Genomic DNA, 19,534 nt, shown 5'->3' on the forward strand with positions numbered 1-19,534 from the left:
AAAGTACCACGCACATTCTTGATATTACAGGTAGACAATCCTTTATCCGAATTCCAAAATCCAAAAACCTCCAAAATCTGCAATTTGTTTTTGTGAATTTTTTTGTCATGAACAAGGTTGTTTGGCATGCAAACAGTTAACTAGGCAGAAGTGAGGACTGCAGATGCTGGAAACCAAAGTTTAGATGAGAGTGGTGCTGGAAAAGCACAGCAAGTCAAGCAGCATCTGAGGAGCAGGAAAATCGACGTTTCCGGCAAAAGCCCTTCTTTAGGAATGGAGGCAGGGAGCATCCAGGATGGAGAGAACAGTTAACCCAAGTCGACACCCACTCGATGCGTGTCACTCAGGTGCGACATGGGGAGGCGTGGCCCAGCACTGACAGGCCTGGATTCTCTCTCAAGGCTTGTTTTACTTAATAAGTCTGCCCCTCCCCTAAGACTTTATAAAATTTCACCATCAACCTGTCACTTACTCTGAAATTTGAAAACTTTTGAATTCTGAAAAACAGCTAGTCCTGACAATTTTGGATAAAGGACCGTGTACCTGAACTAACAATCTGCACACTGTTGCTGCAATAAGCAATATATTTACGTGTGTCTGCTTATTATTTTTCACGATGTACTGTTTACATTTCTGCACACACATGATATGTCAAAGGAATTTGATTTCTATTGATTATGAGACATTTTTAGTACAGATAACATTGCAAGACTGAGTATGGTGTAAAACCAGATACAATTTGTAACAGGGCCTACTGAAGATAACTTTTACCTTCTGTGGCAGGAAATAGGTTTTCCCCCTCACTTTTGGTTTCAGACAATTTTCCAGCTCTCAACAAGACTTCTGCAAAGTTCTCCAGAGCACTGTATTGATAACTAGTGTAGTTTACTTCACTCTGCATGAGAGAAAATATATATTAGAACATCACAAATTTAAATGAACAAAATTAAATTACTGCCGACTCCTACCAAACTATCCTGTTGATTTAATGTGTAAAGAATACTCCATTTTGAAGAATTAACACAACCCTTCTCATTTGCTTTTTCAAATGAGTACATTAGAAACTGTGAGGCAGACTAGAGCCTACAAGGAGGTGCATTTTAATTGCCAGGATACACCTGTGTGAAGTTTCACCATCAAAAATTGCAAAGGACAACTAGCAGTGTTTGGAAAATGAATCAATATCATTGACAAAGGAAAAAGATCAAAAGCAGATAAGCTTTGTGTTATTAAACAGCATGCTAGCTTTATGACTTAGTCCAATCTCAATTTTATTAGAGACAGCATGCCCTATATACCTTACCCATCCAAAAACGGCAGCTAAGTGGGCACAATTATGGACATTCCCCAAAACCTAACCAGATTTCCAATCTGGCCCATGCGGTGCTGGTCATGTCAATAGGCCATCTATGAAACAGTGGTGGTGGCCTTGAATGGCAGTACGAATAGGCATTAAAGTAACAAACTCCAATCTATTTAGGAGTTGCTGTTCCAAATACCTGCATTATTGTGGCCATTACTATAGATAGGGCATTACCACTTATGTCGAAAAGTCCTCTTGGTCCTCTAAATGACCTAATCTGCAGCCAGTGACTGGGAATGCAAGTGTCATAGTGCCTCTCTGTGTACTACAGCAACTCCCAACCCTGATAGTAGGGCTGCAAATTTGTTCATGCTGCACACCTTTTCTTGGCCCTCCAGACTCAGCAATCAGTCTGCTGTCCTAAAAAGGAGATGGCCAGTTAACGGACTCCCTCTTTCAAAATTGTCTTGTGGGCTTTGCTATTGGTATTTTTGGTGATCCTGACGTGAATTTCATCCTAATGGCAAGGTCAACACCTCAGAACAAACATTCAGCCCTACATGTCAGCTTTAAACATAACAGCAATGAACATGTTTCTGAGGATGCTTGATGAACTGAACAAAATAATTCACAGGAACACAAGAACAGGAGCTCCTCAAGCCTGTTCTGCCATTCAATGAGATTTGTGGCCTAGTTCCATGTACCTGCCTTTAGCCCATATATCTAAATACCTTTGCTTAACAATAATTGATCTTTCTCAGATTTAAAATCTACAACTGATCGAGCATCAGCTCTTTGTGGAAGCGTGTTCCAAACCTCGACTACCCTTTGTGTACAAAAGTGCTTCCTAACATCTCCATAAACAGTTTGATCCCAATTCAGAGACAATGTCACATAATTAGAGAATCCCCAACCTGTGGAAATAGTTTGTCTTTTTCAGTCATTTTCTTTACTGTTAATTTCTTGAAGACTTTGATCAGATCACCCCTTAATCTTTTCAATGCTCAAAATTTCTTTAATTTTTAAAACTGGCCGAATTTCTAAAATTTCTCTTTATTACTTAATCCATGAAGTCCACGCTTCATTCTTGTAAACCTACACTGTTCTCTCTCCAAGGCCAATACATCTTTCCTAAAGTGGTGTCCATTACTGAGCCCTTGCGTTTCTCAGAAAGGAGGTTGCAATATTAGATAACACACTCCATTAGCCACTTTCCAACTTGTATTTAGACACGAGAGTTCAGTGAACTCTGGAACTAAATGCAATGAATAGTCATCACAATTGACAATGTGGTTCAGTACAATTCTTGCTTAAAAAGACAAAAAGATTATCTCAAAGTGATAAAGCAACCTACAGAAATCACAAATTAATTCCAAATGATAACAGGAATTTATTTTTTATGAATTTTAGTGACATGTTAAATAATCCATTGGATCAGACAGCCAAATTAAAAATAGTCAATTGATATTATGAGGGGGTGGTTGAGAACATGGCTGGATCTTATTGTGACATGGAACCTGAAAATGATAGTATTCAATAATTGTGAAACACAAACAAATTGCTAGAGAAACTCAGCAGATCTGGTCGCATCTGTGGGGAGAAAGCAGAGTCAATGTTTCAGGTCCAGTGACCTTTCTTGTGCTGTTTGACCCAACTTTATGCTAACATGCTCTGCACCAATTTGCAATATCTGAGAATGAAAAAGACATCGAAGTACAAGACATTTGATGAGTAAGGGTGGGTACTTGCTTATTACACCTGCTCTGGACCTGGATCCTATAAATTGTGAGCCAACTACCCACACATGAATACACCAGTTAGCAGAGTCTGTTCAAATGTTAACAAAGCAGAACATCCTGGAGAGGATCCTGTATCTGAGGTGATCAATATTGATCCAGGTCACAGGCCTATACTAACTTTGCTAACTGCCCTGACAGTGATTGGTGAAGAGCCACTGATGGAGTAAGCTTAAATTGAAGGATGCCATGAATATTAGTGGGAATGAAGATGGTCAGCAGAAAATTAAAGTTACTTAGATATAGATTACGTTCTGTCTTGTACCAAGTGTCCCATTGGCCTTACTGCACCATTATCAATTTACACTGTCAGCAGTTTGCAATTCAAAACAATTGGAGTTAAAGGGTGAAGAAACATTTCATGAGAAGCTCAGTTCCACCAAATTCTGGGTCATTATAAATGATCCAACAAATTCATGCAGCTTTCTGCAGCACTTTCAATTGTTAGAATATCATCTCCAACACCAAAAATGTAACTCAAAAGAAAACAAAAATATTAATAGTTTTGTAGAGAATGAATTCCTCAACCAAAAAGATCAAATACATTACTGTATCAAATATTTTGGATAATACAAACAATATTATAGGATACACATGATCAATAATCAATTGAAATCTAGAAAATAAATCCCAGGTAAATTTTCTCAATGAGCCCTAAATATTCAAATGGTGTGTACAAGACAAATAGTTTAGTGCTGCAATTTTTTTGTTCAGCTGTTGAGTAAGGGGAAACTTTATCTCTCTGGAACAGTAGCAGGAACTTCTATGTGGGGGCGACACGGTGGTACAGTGGTTAGCACTGCTGCCTCACAGCACTAGAGACCTGGGTTCAATTCCAGTCTCAGGCAACTGTCTGTGTGGAGTTTGCACATTCTCCCAGTGTCTACGTGGGTTTCCTCCGGGTGCTCCGGTTTCCTCCCACAGTCCAAAGATGTGCAGGGTAGGTGAATTGGCCATGCTAAATTGCCCGTAGTGTTAAGTGAAGGGGTAAATGTAGGGGAATGGGTTTGGGTGGATTGATCTTCGGAGGGTCGGTGTGGACTTGTTGGGCCGAAGGGCCTGTTTCCACACTCTAAATAATCTAATCTAATCTACTATTGATAAGTGTGACTACTCTACCTTTGAAAGATAATTTAGTGCAAATCCTGGACTTAACGGCTAGTTTGACTTACTTTGTCAATGAAAGGATCATCGATGAGGATCTCATAAAAGGGATGACAGCCTTGCTTTTCCAAATCTCCATTTACACCAGCCTCATGTCTTAATGTTGCTTCTCGTCCTTGATCCTAAAGGAAAATTACACTTTAAAATGATAGAAATGAGAGAATCTAACTTCTATTTCTTCAGCTATGATCAAAAAGGCCTTACATGTAAAGGCCGCAGGTAGCTGAGGGACTTCTTCCACCACTGTGCATCACTGACAGCATGCAACACTGCTTTAGTTGTCATTGAAGTACTACTGAGAACCTCCATAGTCTTTGCAGTTGTCCGATGAAGCAGATCAGATGAATTATTTGAAACTTTTATTTCAATCTAAAAGTTTGAATCAAAAAGCAAAATAATTAGTGCTTTTAAAAAAAATGGTTCCTAACAAATTTATGGCATTCAGAAGAAATGAAGTGGTTTGTTAATGTTTTGGAAAAATTAACCAACACTTTAATGGTAAGTTTCAAAGCTTTCTTGCACTATTAGTTAATTGGCAAGAGTATAACAAAGTTGTTATTGGACTAGGCCAAACCACTCAAAACATTCTTAAGCTGGCAGCCCAGAGTATAACTTTGCAATTTGTTTCGAAAATTACCCGGAGTAAGTTCGCTAGGTTGACTACTAGGTTTTAAAACAGACAAAAATGTATTCACAAAATTACAGAATGGAATACATGGAACAGAATATAGAATATCCACAGAACTCTGACTATCCCAAACTCGACTTAATTATGCTGTTCCGAATATACACAACAGTCCCAATAAACACAGAGCAAAATGTGAAACAAAGGCTTACAGGTCGAAGTTAGAAGGGCAGAAGAAGAGAGAGCCTAGCAGCCTGTTTCCACACAGCCCACAGCTAATCTGATTCTAACTCAACTTCTGAACTGAAATGCTCACCCTACTGACTCATACAGGTTACTTCTTAAAAAAAGCTTTGTTTATGTAAAAACAAAAAGGCCTTTCATCTCTGTACCAAACCAGTCTATTCGGAGCCTGAGTGGTTTATGACCCCTCTGAAAAAAACCAAGGACACTGTATCCTTGACCAAAAAAAAGGACCAGCTTTGTGACAAACCAGAGATTTCAAGTTTCTTTTTTCCCCAGTTGTCATATCATCAAACAATATTCCAAAATAAAAATCATAATTTTATGTAATTTTTTCTCTGACAGGCTGCTTCATTTTTAACATCATCTACTTGATCTTATTCTTTCTTACATGGATATGTTTTACATTTTTTTAATCAAATTCACAAAAAGAAAAACATGCCACAATGTACAATCCTGTCACAATTAATCCCAAAACTTTCTCCAGATGGGTAACCTGCTTATCAGATTTAAGATGTAAGCAGCTGTCATAGTTGGAGTGCTGAAGTATCGCAGGCTGCTTGGAAATGCCACATAAATAAAAGTTGCTGTTGATATTTAAAATAAACAGGTTACCTGAATTACAAGGCACTGAAAATAATGGATGCATTTTATTATTCACACTCTCTAAGTTATGAGACAACAATTTATCTTGTGTATTAGATGGGATGGTAAAATCCTGCTTCAGAAAGGTGGGAGAACCCGTTGAAGATATGCCAATTCTGACCTGCTGAGCATTGCCCGTAGAATTTATAGACTCGCTCCTCTCTGATGGCTCAATCTGATAATTTACAGCTTGATACAATATCTGCAAAATTAATTCAACAAGAAGCAGTGATTTAGCACCTTGCAATTATAACATTGATTAATTTAAATGAACTATGAAACACACAAGTATATTGATCTTTTCTAGCATAAAATGTTTGAATTTTTATGTCTGTTGAGAAAGTACTACTCCAAGTAAAGCAACATTAAGAAATGAGTCACAAAAACTAACAAATTGCAGGGATACATCGAATGTAACTGTCTAATGGCTCAACAAATGAAACAAATACTTTGCATAACTAGAAACTGCTGCATTCAACATTAATTCACACACACAATTGTTTCAAAGCTCAATTCAAAAGTGGTTCTGCATTGTTCAGATAATTAATCTAAATTAAAAACTGACTTTATTTCTTGGAGAATACGGTATAGGAGTCAAGAATTACTGTCAAAATGATGTTGAATTTAATGGTATTTGCACTTAAATCACATAACTACTTCCTATGACAGTGGGTTTGTAGCAAGACCTGAAAGTAGTATCTTGCAATCCAATTTAACATTTAAAATCATAAATGTTGCTGACTTTCTTACGACCAGTCAGGTACAATCTAAACAAGCCACAGAAAGTTATGGCATGCTAGCTTTTGTCAAGATGCCTTTGTAAAGGTATGATGAGTCTTAAATTACTAATCTCTGTGGCACTGAAAATTAAATTTATAAATGTGAAATCTTATTACTTCAGCTTTTAATTGTTGGATTTTTATGACTTCTCTCTGCTTTCATCAAATAATTATTTGCCTCCCTTTATTTTTGTTTACTGCCCCTGATACCTGCACACTTCCTGGTCCAGGCTTTGTGCAGTTCATGAATAGTATCTCAGTCTGGTTGCTTACGGATAGAAACACAATTGTCTTCATGGTTGTACAAACATATATGCCATTTGAGAATAATTTCCAATGCTCTGACAAAAATACTTGGAACAAAATTTATTTCATTTTAATACAATTATATTAGCTAAAGTACCATGTGGTTTGTTCAGTTAAAAGTAATTACAGTTTTTGTTCACATTATTTAACTCTAATAACATCATGGGAAATGATTAATTGTTAATAGATCTGGTCCCAAAATCCAAACACCATTCCATCTGAAGAGGACAGAAGTTATTGTTAATGACTCTCAAGAAATGGATATGAATTATGCCTTAGTGATTTCAAGGACCATCAAAATGTCTAGGTACATTCTTTGATTTTTCCCATCGATTGTGCCAGAGAGAGTTTTTCCATCTGAATTTTGACTTCACATTCGAAAACATTGTGACATTTGTGGTGACATTTAATTGAAACAAAGTGAGCCAAAAGGCAAACAAACTGAACAGATAATGAACTTGACTGCAATGTAGGCAACTGGAGCACTGAATGAGGGGCAAAGTGAGGGTGGAGGAGAAGGGAAGGAAGATGGGAAAGGAGGTGCATTATATCTTTGTGAATGTGTGGTTTGAGATCTTCGTAATCCAAGTACAATGTAATGGTTAGTTTTAGGAATTAGCATTGAAGAGTAGAAAATACGATCAAAACAACTGAAGCATGTGCAAGTCTACTGCACGTAAAAGGTTGAGATCATGATGCTTTAACAGATTAATAGCTGGATCAACAGCAGGAGAGCTTGTTGAACTAAGGCACCTGAACTGCTTGCACTATTTGCAAGTCCAGAGAGACGGAGTGATCCTGGAGGTAAAACTAAATTAATTAAATGAATTTTATGAATTCTGAAAGGTTGTTAAAAATCATTCACTTGCTCAGATCAAAGAGGAAATTGTAAATGAGGATTTGGAACTTGAAAGTCAGGTTAAGGACAACTCAGCTATGGCAACGTTGTCTCGAAATTGGTTGCAGCTTAAGCAGGATCTCTGATTTCAATTTGTGTGCTTGCTGGGAAATGTCCAGGACATTTTGGAACTGGAACAGTGCTGACGCAAACGAGTAGCTCCAATCACCATGACTGCTAGTGCTAGCAGATCCCTCAAAATTAGGGTTTACAACAAATCCCAAGAAGTTTGTGGTTCAATGCAAAAAGGGTGAAGGCTAAAGAGAAACGCTCTGAGCTTTTAATCCTAGTTCAGTGCAGCTGAGTGTGGGAAGAAGGAAGCTGCAATTAGTATATGCTTGACGCAGTTGAGAAAAATTGGAACCTCGAGAAATTCAGCAACAGCTTAGGGAAGTTAGCTGATTGATAAAAGCTGAAACTGTTGCATTAATTATATGCTTGACAGCAATTCAGGGGAACTTTGTCTCGGGAGATGAGATTGAACTACCGAGACATGTGAGGTCACTGAAGCATTCAGAACACGGAGGCTTTGATGGTATTCTAAGACGGAATCTTCAAAAGTGAAGAATTAGAATCCCTTGCAAAGGAAGCAAGAGTTTTAATGAGATTTCGTGACCCACGATATCTTGGTTAACTCAAATTTAGCTCATGCTCATCCCAAATGTTAAAAAGCAAATTTTTCTGTGTATTGTTTGATGATTGTTTCACTTTTCTAATTTTGTATAGCAAAATTGAGTTTGTTTATTCCAAACTATGGACACTTATGAAGGCAGGGAGCCTCCGGGGTGGAGAGATAAATGGAAGGGGAATGGGGAGAAGGTAGTCAAGAGTACAATTAGGTGGATGGGGACGAAGGTGATAGGTCAGGGAGGAGGGTGGAACAGATAGGTGGGAAGGAAGATTGACAGGTTAGACAGGTCAAGAGGATGGTGCTGAGCTGGAAGGTTGAAACTGGGGTAAGGTGGGGGGAGGGGAAATGAGGAAAGTGGTGAAGTCGACATTGATGCTCTGGGGTTGAAGTGTTCTGAGGCAGAAGATGAGGCGTTCTTCCTCCAGGCGTCGGGTGGTGAGGGAGTGGTGGTGGAGGAGGCCCAGGACCTGCATGTCCTCGGCAGAGTGGGAGGGGGAGTTGAAATGTTCGGCCACAGGGCGGTGTGGTTGATTGGTGCGGGCGCCCTGGAGATGTTCCCTCAAGCCCTTTTGCAGAGAGCTTAAGGAAATACCTCTGGGACACCCGAACCAATCAACCTCACTGCCCTGTGGCCGAACATTTCAACTCCCCCTCCCACTCTGCCGAGGACATGTAGGTCCTGGGCCTCCTCCAACACCGCTCCCTCACCACCCGACGCCTCGAGGAAGAACGCTTCATCTTCTGCCTCGGAACACTTCAACCCCAGGGCATCAATGTGGACTTCACCACTTTCCTCTTTTCCCCTCCTCCCACCTTACCCCAGTTCCAACCTTCCAGCTCAGCACCATCCTCACGACCTGTCCTCCTTGCCAATCTTCCTTCCCACCTATCTGCTCCACCCTCCTCTCTGACCTGTCATCTTCATCCCCACCTCCATCCACGTAATTGTACACTTGACTACCTTCTCCCCACCCCTCCCATTTAACTCTCCACACTGAATGCTCCCTGCCTTCATTCCTCATGGAGGGCTTTTGCCCAAAATGTCGATTTTCCTGCTCCTCAGATGCTGCCTGATCTGCTGTGCTTTTCCAGCATCACTCTAATCTCAACTCTGATCTCCAGCATCTGCAGTCCTCACTTTTGCTTATGGGCACTCATGATTTTATTTTCTTCATGAATATCTGAGATCTTAAACAATGTCCTCGTTAAACAAAAGTATTTGCTAGCCCCCAACAAGATCGTAACATCACTTTGACAGTCTTATCCAGTATCACAACAGTATATCAGTGAAACAATATCACCTATCCCAACAGCCTCGGTACAACGTATCCATGGTCACCCACAGACATCAGATCGGCCTTACAGAATTGGAAAGCAATTGGCCTGAATGGAATCGCCTGCTATGCACTCAAATCCTGTGTGAGCCAGATGGCGGGAGTATACACAGACATCTTTAACGTCTCCTTACTACAATCTGAAGTCCCCACCTGGGCTTCAAGATGACCACTGCCATCTTGGTGCCAAAGAAAGATCATGCAGCATGCCTCAATGACTACTGTCCCCAGGTTCTGACCTCCATAATTATGAAGTGCTTCAAAAGGTTTGTCATGGCTCACATCAACTCAGGCCTACCAAATTTCCTTGATTTTTTGCAATTCATCTACAGGTGCAACAGGTCCATGTCAGTTCTGAGGAAGGGTCACCGGACCCAAAACGTTAACTCTAATTTCTTTTCACAATTACAGCCAGGACCTGCTGAGCTTTTCCAGCAATTTCTGTTTCTGCTTCTGATTTACAGCATCTGCAGTTCTTTCTGTTTTTATATTTACAATTTTGTTGACGACACCACGGTTGTAGGTTGGATCTCAAACTATGACAAGACAGAATAGAGGGAGGTGATCGAGTGCTTAGCACTATGGTGTAAAGACAACAATCTCTTCATCAATGTCAGCAAAATGAACGAGCTTGTGATTGACTTAAGGAAGCAGACTGGATGGCACATCCCTGTTTGCATCAATGGTGCTGAGGTGAAGATGGGTGAGAATGTCAAGTTTCTGGAGTGATGATCACCAACAGTCTGTCCTAGTACATTTACATCAATGCGATGTCTCTACTTCCTTAGGAGGCTAAAGAAATTAGGCATGTCCACAATGACTCTTACCAATTTTTATACATGTACTATAGAAAGCATCCTATCTGGATGCATCACAACTTGGTATGGCAACTGCTTTTCCCAAGATCGTAAGAAACTACTGACAGTCGTGAACACAGTCCAGTCCATCACTCAAACCAGCCTTACATCCACTGACTCCATCTATACTTCCTGCTGCCTCAGGAAAGCAACCCACATAATCAAAGACCCCTCCCACCCCAATTATACTGTCTTCCAACCTGTTCTTCAGGCAGAAGATATAAAGTTTGAATACATATACAAACAGTTTCAAGAACAGCTTCTTGCCTGTTGTCATCATTTTTTAATGGAACTCTCAAATGTTAATCTTGATTTCTCTCGCTCTGCACCTTCCCTGCAGCTATAACATGATATTCTGGATTCTGTTTTGCTACCCAGACGCACTTTGTATGATACAATCTGCCTGTATAGCACACACAACAACAGTTTTCACTGTATCTTGGGACATGTGACCATCAATCAATATGCATTTTACAGATCTGTGCTGGCCATCTTTAGCTAATTGCAATCTCTCCTGCTGATTCTCTCTCTACTCTGCCATGTGGACTTGTTGGGCCGAAGGGCCTGTTTCCACACTGTAAAGTAATCTAATCCATTGCCTGGATTATTGTTTCTAAAACCTTACCGGTCACTTATGTTAAGCTAACTGGCCCGTAGTTCGTAGAAATGTCCTCATATCCTTCCTTGAATTTGTCACTCTGTATCTAGGGAAGTTGGAAGATTATGGCAAGGTCTTTCCCAATCTCCTAATCATCCCCCACCTTTCTTTAGCATGCTGGATGCAAGCCATCTGGACCAATTGACTTATCTACCTCAAGTAGAGCCTCACTTCCAGTCCTACTACTACTCAATTTTCAGCCTATACATTGTATCTACAATCCACTTCAACTGATATTTTGTCAGATTCCATATTCATTACCAAATACCAACATGAGGTACCCATTAGGTGTTCTAGCTTTGCCTTGTGCCTCAAACTACACAGCATCTTCTTCGTCCCTAATAGGGTCCATTCCGCATCTTTCTACCTTTAATTATTTAAATGCTGAGAATTATTAGGTTCCAGGTTATGTTAATTGCCACTGTATTCTCACAGTCCCTCTTGTCTTTTTATATCCCTTGTCACCTTCTTCATCTCAGGAACTTTACCTGGTGCTCATTTGGAAGAATGTACATGTCAAGCATCATGCAATCACAATTTCATGTCATTAAAATCTCTATTTCACTCGTCATTCAATGAGCTGTGTTTTGATTCTTATACCTTTTGCTCCTATAGGAACTTACCCGGTTTGTAGCTGAACTTTATCCATTGTTCCAAAACAGTTCCTATCAGCCTTTACTTAGGCTGGATCTTTTCTCATCTCATTGAAATGAGCCCTCTTCCATTCTCTACATACTTCATTCTACCATTTGTTGCTTTTCTGCATGGCTAACCTATTCCTTCCAATGTGAGGATCACTCTTACCCAATTGACCACCACCACCCACACACCCCACCCCATGGACAGTTGGTCCATTCGGCCTACCACATTTCTCAGCAGTAGGTCCAGCAATACACCTTTCTAGTTAGGCCAAGAGGTTCTCCTGAACACACTGAAGGAGACTGCATTACGATTGATTTATTTTTCGACAGAACATCAAACTTAGTGGGACAAACAGTATTAGGTGATATTCTTTAAATTCAAGAGTTAACACCCAGGTTCCGCAGTTCTTGGCAGCATAGAGCTAATTCGTTCATACCTGTGTTTGAAGTGAGCTGCTGACAGCTAGCAGGGACTGGATAACATTGGGAGGGCAGTAAGTCCGAGCAAAGGACATGAATTCCTGCCGGGTTGTCAGGTCCTGATAGCCATCTGACTGCCCCAGTTTGCTGCACACCTGCCAACCAGCGCTGTAACCTTTCGGAGAAAAATAAACACCCACCTGTTACTTCGATTAATTAAAGCTGGGTCACAACCTGTTTTAGCACTGCATAATTTCTCAACTTTAGTCATATGCGAACTGCAGCAGAAATGGCATTGTACTCATTCTTTTCAACAAAAGATACACAAGTACCAGTTGCCATTTTGTCCTTAAATGTACAATTTCTCCTTAAACAATATTACTCTTAGGAGTAAAAAGAATAACCAATTTATTCAGAGAACTTCAAAACTCTGAAAAGGAAATCTAGGTACTACAGAAAACAGAGAAGGCAATATGCTAAAGGGGCTGGGCTTTTAAAGTAATGGAAATATAAAACAAAATAAATAGAGCATCAATTTTTGAGTCCAGTATTGATATCTAAACAGATTATATAAGGGTCTGTGTTTCAGCCTCTCATATTTCATCATCATTTGGGGAAAACGGGTTATCTGTATATTTCATTTTGCTGTGTCTGTGAAGGAAAGGCTTAATAGACTTCGGTGGTTTGTGCAGCAGAAGATTGAAGCTGACCTGAAGAAACCTGCGAAGATGACAAGTGGGTTTGAAATTGATTTGCCGTAAATGTAAGAGGGAATTTATCAGCCAGTATTGTAGAGTGAGAGGCAGAAATAGATTTAAGAGAAAGGAATTATAAATAGTTATTGTTTAGTCTTCTCTTTTGGACTTAAAGAGTAAAATTGTTAATTTTTTTTAAAGTACTGATATTTGAGATAGTTTTGCCACTCAAAATTTAACAGATTACAGCGCAAGGTGAGCTTTTCTGTGTATCTGGTTTAAATTAACAGAGGGGTTTACCTTGTGTATTAACAATATGAATGTTTATTAAAAAAAAATCAAAAGATTTTGAAATGAATAGAAACAGATGCAAGAATATTAGGCAAAACAGAAAGAAAGGTAATTGAACAGACAGTTGAGATGGATAGAAAGAATCAGGAAAATAAATTGTTTTTCGTATTAGAAAATAGTTAAAAGCATGTAAAGATGAGAAGTTAATAACACGGTAAAACCTTTAAAATGCACGTTTTTAAGTTTCTTCATGAGCATCACCAGCAAGGCCAGCATTTGTTGCCATCCATAATTACACTTGAACTGAGTGGCTTTCAGGGACACTTCAGAGAGTAATGTAAAGTAACCACATTGCTGTGGATCTGGAGTCACAGGTAGGCAACACTTGGTAAGGATGGTAGATTTACTTCCCCAAAAGACATAAGTAAACTTGCAATTTTACAACAATTAATGAGTGTTTCTTGGTGTTCATTATGGAGAACTTTTACTTTCCTGTGCTAATTAATTGAATTTAAATTCCACCAGCTGCCATAGTCGGATACGAACCCATGTCCTCATTGTGTGAGCATCTTAAATATTAGTCCAGTGACGTTGACACAGCACAACAATTACATGGGATATTTACAGAACAGAGAATATGAAGTCCACGCAAAGGATACAACTAATTGAACCTTAAGTGAATGAATATTATTTCTTGTACAGCCCTTTTCTAGAACTTGCTTTTGGTATCTATTATTCCTGTCATCCAAGATTATGGAAATTCCTAGAAAGCTTGGAAACAACCAGGCTTTCAAGTTTGAGTCTCGGCAAGTCAAGAGTTCTTGAGGAAATGACACATATTTACAAACATCAGCTGTAGAGATTTTACTCCAATCCAATAAAATTCATTCAACGTGGATCTGTTCAAATTTAGGCTAATCGTTAATGTCATGTGTGAATTGTTTAAAGATGTCTGGTCATGTCTGTTAATTACTGAATTAGTAATGGACCCTAGTCAGCTATACTTAACTGCAGACTTGTGCATCAGCTTGCATTTTGAAACCTTACGATGAATAATTCTCTAATATTTAGTATCTGAAGCATCATAGGCCTCCAGGTATCGAACTACTTTTACATATTTAATACTGTAATTTCTGTAACATACAATCAGTATCATATATTGCTAAAATGACTGAGATTAAGCACTACTATCATGTGAACATGAGGGTTCCATCACCTATTTCCTGTAACTCAATATTATGCATTATACTTGACAATGAAAGATCATCTATACATTGCTGTTAAACAGACTGCTCAATCTCTTTCCATTTATCAATCCATCCAGTGGCCAAACGCCTGTGCAACCAGCCTTTTTAATCTGACTGCCAGTAAACTTTGTCTCAGTGAACCACAGTGGGTATATATTTTAAGTGTGGAAATATGGTCCAGTTAAAATGTTGGAAATATGACTGAGTGACAAATAAAGGTAATCTGGTTCAGGTTTGTACCATTTCTTGTTTTAGAGGAATTGAGAAAGAGATGATATCATTTTATATTGCGCTCAATTCTCACATCTCGCCTCAAAGTCGGAAAAGGTTTTAAAAAAAGGCTTGCAAGAAAGCAAGGGGACAAATAATTTGTTGTTTGAGGAATAAATACCAGCCAACAGAAATAACTCCCCTACATTTCTTTGAAATAGTGCCGTAGGATCATTTACATTCATCTGGAGGGCAGATCGAGGACTTGCTTTCACAGTTCATCCAGAAGGTGAAAGTGCTCTGTCCCTCAGTACTTCACTTCCCTCAGTACTTCAGCTTTGATATTTTTTTGTGTGCTTAAGTCCTGAAGTGAGATGGAAATCCACAACTTTGATTCAGGCAAGGGTGCTTCCAACCGAGCCACAGTGATGACAACCAATTGAGTTCTTGATGCCATCACCGAAATGGTAGAAAGAGAAGGATTTTAACATAACAAGTAGAAAGTTTTATATAAAGAATAAGTATCTGTAACTAAAGAACTTGGAAATGGCAATATCAATAGCAAAACTGATTGCTATATGGATAAGCGAATAAAAAGCATGTTACTGAGTTAACAGGCAAGTGGTGCTGTAGCCATACATTTTCATTCTGCATATAAATGATTTAGATTTTGACATGAAGCGGGGGGGGGATGTCAAGAGGTATGTTATTAATGAAGGTCGTTTTTTTTTTGACCAAGCATACATTTTAAATATTTCTAAGCATTGATTGAGATTTTTTGAGTGATGAAGAATTAATGTTATTTCATAATAGCCAATAATTTTCATTTACATTTATGTCATAGATATGAGTAATAAACAGGCAGGAGGCTGGTAGAACACAGCAAACCGGGCAACATCAGGAGGTGGAGAAGTTGATGTTTCAGGTGTTGACGTTTCGACTCAAGTCCCAAAGAAGGGTTACACACGAAATGTCAACTTCTCCCCCTCCTGATGCTGCCTGACTTGCTGTGTTCTTCCAGCCTCCTGCCTGTCTATTTTGGATTCCAGCATCTGCAGGTCTTTTTTGTCTCTACCGATATGAAAAATTCATTTCTGAAAGGAGTATGCCATTGATTCTCCTCCCTGCTACAAAATGCTAAGAATTCAATTAACATGAATAGTTGTGTCTAATCATTTGATTAGTGTAGGTGCATATTCTGCTACTCAGTCAATAGAAGATCCTGCTGTTCACGGAGCTTAGGTGTGAATGGATGACTCAATGCTCTTAATTTATAACCTCATCGCATCTTTGTATGGGATACAGAGGAATGCAAGTAGGCTAAATATAGCAAGAACCAACAGACAAAGAGGAAGTAACAGGCTAACTTTACCCAAAAGAAGTTTACATTGCTCAAATTCTGCTGGAATATCAGATTCTGCTCAAGTTCAAGTAAATTTTATACGGATGTATTTATTGATGGCTGTGTTCCAAAATTCAATTGCATAGGGTTTTATGAGCAACTGTGAATTTATATAATGAATTCACAACAGGTTTTAATGTGGAAAATAAAACTAAATCAATTAATCCCTATTCTGAGAACAGTACAAAATCGGTGCAGTCACAATTAAAAAAGTCACCTGCAGACATAAGCTCTTGGCAATGAATACTGCTAGCTTTGTAATCTTCATACTCAAGGGCCTGCTCAGCCAGGAGAACCAATACCTCTCCTTTCCTCTGTGCCTTATCCTGCCCTGTTTATATATTGGAAAAACAAAATAACAGTTCAGATGATGCGCAAGACTTACCGAACAAATGACCATCTTTAAAATAAATTACCTAAAACATCTGGAGATGGTCTCAAACTTTAAAAGGGCAAGATGAGGATAATTGTCAGATACAAATATGAACATAAAAATTATGAACTGTTGATACTGGAAAGCTGAAACAAAAACAGACAGCCGGGGAAACAACAGGTCAGATAGCATCTGTTGACAGAAATACAGAGTTAACATTTCGAGGTCAATGACCCTTTGTTAGAAGTGACAAATTCAAACACGTGAAAACTAAAAATAAGTTGTAGTTTATATTTCATACTGATATTATAAGGATATGTTTTAACAAAGATCACAACATCTAGGTGGAGATTATATAGAGAACAGGCTTCTGTCAACAACTGTTTGTATCTTTGTTGCTATCTAATTGGACAGATGCATTTTACTAACAAGCCCACTTACCTGCTACTCTCAGCAAATCTGCAAGAATCAAGAGCTTTTTTGACTGTTTGTATGCTGTTGGACACTGATTAATGCACTCCTTGATGAGTCGGAGTCGGTCTGAGCACATACGTACTGTAGAGAGACAAGGCAAAAAGAAAGAAAAATGCAACTTCTTTAGTCTGTTTCCACAGTCATAACAAGAGAAAAGCTTTTACAATAATAAGTGTCCATATCATAGCAATATGTGCCTACCATAACTGGTGACAACCTAAGCCCTATACTGGGAGAAAGTAAGGACTGCAGATGTTGGAGATCAGAGTCAAGTGTGTGGTGCTGGAAAAGCACAGGAGGACACGCAGGAAATGATAAAGGGCTTATGCCCGAAACTTCGATTCTCCTGCTCCACGGATGCTGCCTGACCGGAGTGCTTTTCCAGCACCACACACTCGACTCTAAGCCCTATACTGGTTCAGTCCACTCATGCTTTGAGATATTGGGACTGACAACATTTGCTTCATGTATACTTCGAATTGTAAAACCATAGAATGCCAAGGTCAGAAGCAACATGACACCAGGTTACAGTCCAACAGGTTTACTGGAAATCACAACCTTTAAGAGCGTTGCTCTTTCGTCTTTCGCCTGACAAAGAAGCAGTACCCAACGTTTAGTAAACTTAGATGGTGGCAAACCAGTAATTTCTGAGACATAATTTCCTTGTTTTTATGAACTACCACGTACTTAGATAACCAACGATCCCATCCATGTGCCTTTTCAACAGCCTTCACAAATTCTCACCTTTTAAAATTTAGTGTACATTCTCTCTCATATCCCTGTGCCAGCCTTTAAACTTTTTGCAGTTTATACTAACTCTTTTCATTCCTCATACCAAGGAGAATCACTTCTTACGCTTGTTAAATTTCATTTGACAAGTGTGTATTTCACAAGTGTGAAATGTCCTCTTAAAAAAATCAATTGCTAACCTTCTCACCGTCATATTTTTGAGTATGTCATTTGCAAATTCTGCGGAGCTACACTGCACGCTTCCCTTCAAAACAATCATTTGCTACCATTTTCTGCTTTCTGTGCTTCAACCAATTTTGTACCCAAGCAGTCACTTCCATTTAATTCATGGATTCCATTTTGTGAATAAATCTTCTTTGCGGTTCTTTCCCATTCGCTGGTGCTGAGGTGCACAAAGCCACGAAGAAATTATTTTCAAAAAGGTGAAGCAAGTTCTTCACTGAACAATTGACAGGACACAGAGGACATAAAGGTGGAATGATTTAACCACTGCGGGTATGAATACAGATAATGTAGAGCTGAATTAAGGTGATAAATATAGAATGCAGCAGTACATGCTTGAATGATGAATATGGAGAAACTGAGTGGTAGAGAGGCCAATTTCTGCATTCACGGAACATGTCCAAGCTTCGAGTTCACCGAAACAAAAGTGGGCAGTCACAGGTATGAATGCTTTCAAATAATAATACTGAAAATCACCAACAAAAATTTAATTATTTGGAATAATTGCACTTTAATATTGCATACAGTTCTGGTCACATCTCGAATGCATATACAGATTTAGTCTGCTTATTTAAGAAGGACATAAATAAGAAGGACATGAATGCGGCTCAGATGAAGTTTACTGGATCCATATGTGGAATAAGTGAGCTGGCTTATGAAGATAGATTGGATTAGCTGAGCTAGTCTCCCCTGGAGTTCAGAAGACAGAGAGGGGTGACTTGATTTAAGTAGAAGACTCTGAAAGGTCTTGACAAGGCGGACATGGAAAAGACGTTGCAAGTCAGCCAAGAAGCAGGGAGCACTCGTTTAAAATTAGGAGTAGCTTTTTTCTTAGACAAAGGTGAAATTTTTTTTTGCATTCAGAGGGCTGTGCAACTTTGGAACTCTGTGCCTCAGAAGACAATGGAGGTAGGGTCATGAAATATTTTCAATACATTGATAGATTCTTGCTTGTCAAAGGAAATGGCTATCGGAGGAAGATGGGAAAGTGAAATTCAAACACAAAACCATCAGCCATAGTGGAACGGTAGAGCAGGCTTGAGGGATGTAATGGTCTCGTTCCATACCTATTTCAAATGTATTAAATCCTCACTCTCTTTGATGGCCATTGGTGTCCTAAGCAGCAGCACTTGGATGAGGGTGCCAAACATCCTCCAGAAAATCTAAACAACTGTTTTTACTTCCATCGGAAACATTTATTGGATTCAGGAACCCAGGACAGACAAACAGCCTTATCAGCAACAAATTAAACGTAATCTTGTGTGGGCAGACTTCCAATACTTGAGGGAGAAAATAAACTTGCTATCAAAAATATCACAAGTCACATGAAAACACTGTAGGAATTTGCATTACAATGGAGCAACAGGTCAATGCCACAGAGTTGTAAGCTGCCTTCCGAAACTGTTAATGTTTCACATTTAGATGACTTTTGTTTCCAATTTTAAATTTTCCAGGCAGTAATCTACAAGGAGAAGCATAAAGGTGGTCTTAATGCACCAACAGTTTTGATAAATTGAAAACCTCTGGATCAATTAATCAATCCTTGAAGTTATTTCCATTTTCAAACCAG

The 19,534-nt window shown here is 39.0% G+C and overlaps 1 protein-coding gene across 3 annotated transcripts in view; it reads right to left on the reverse strand.

Annotated features, from left to right (window-relative positions):
• Positions 1 to 19,534, reverse strand: part of nbas (NBAS subunit of NRZ tethering complex) — a 248,990-nt gene that overhangs the window by 94,111 nt on the left and 135,345 nt on the right. For all 3 annotated transcript variants that reach the window (XM_072561955.1, XM_072561957.1, XM_072561954.1), the window contains exons 32-38: positions 16,960 to 17,073; positions 16,363 to 16,476; positions 12,318 to 12,475; positions 5,898 to 5,978; positions 4,468 to 4,632; positions 4,272 to 4,385; positions 772 to 895 (exon numbers count right to left, since the gene is read on the reverse strand). In XM_072561955.1, the coding sequence (XP_072418056.1) occupies positions 772 to 895; positions 4,272 to 4,385; positions 4,468 to 4,632; positions 5,898 to 5,978; positions 12,318 to 12,475; positions 16,363 to 16,476; positions 16,960 to 17,073 (870 nt within the window). The remainder of the gene's footprint in view (positions 1 to 771; positions 896 to 4,271; positions 4,386 to 4,467; positions 4,633 to 5,897; positions 5,979 to 12,317; positions 12,476 to 16,362; positions 16,477 to 16,959; positions 17,074 to 19,534) is intronic.

This window comes from Chiloscyllium punctatum, chromosome 3, assembly GCF_047496795.1.
Source record: "Chiloscyllium punctatum isolate Juve2018m chromosome 3, sChiPun1.3, whole genome shotgun sequence".
Lineage (NCBI taxonomy): Eukaryota > Metazoa > Chordata > Chondrichthyes > Orectolobiformes > Hemiscylliidae > Chiloscyllium > Chiloscyllium punctatum.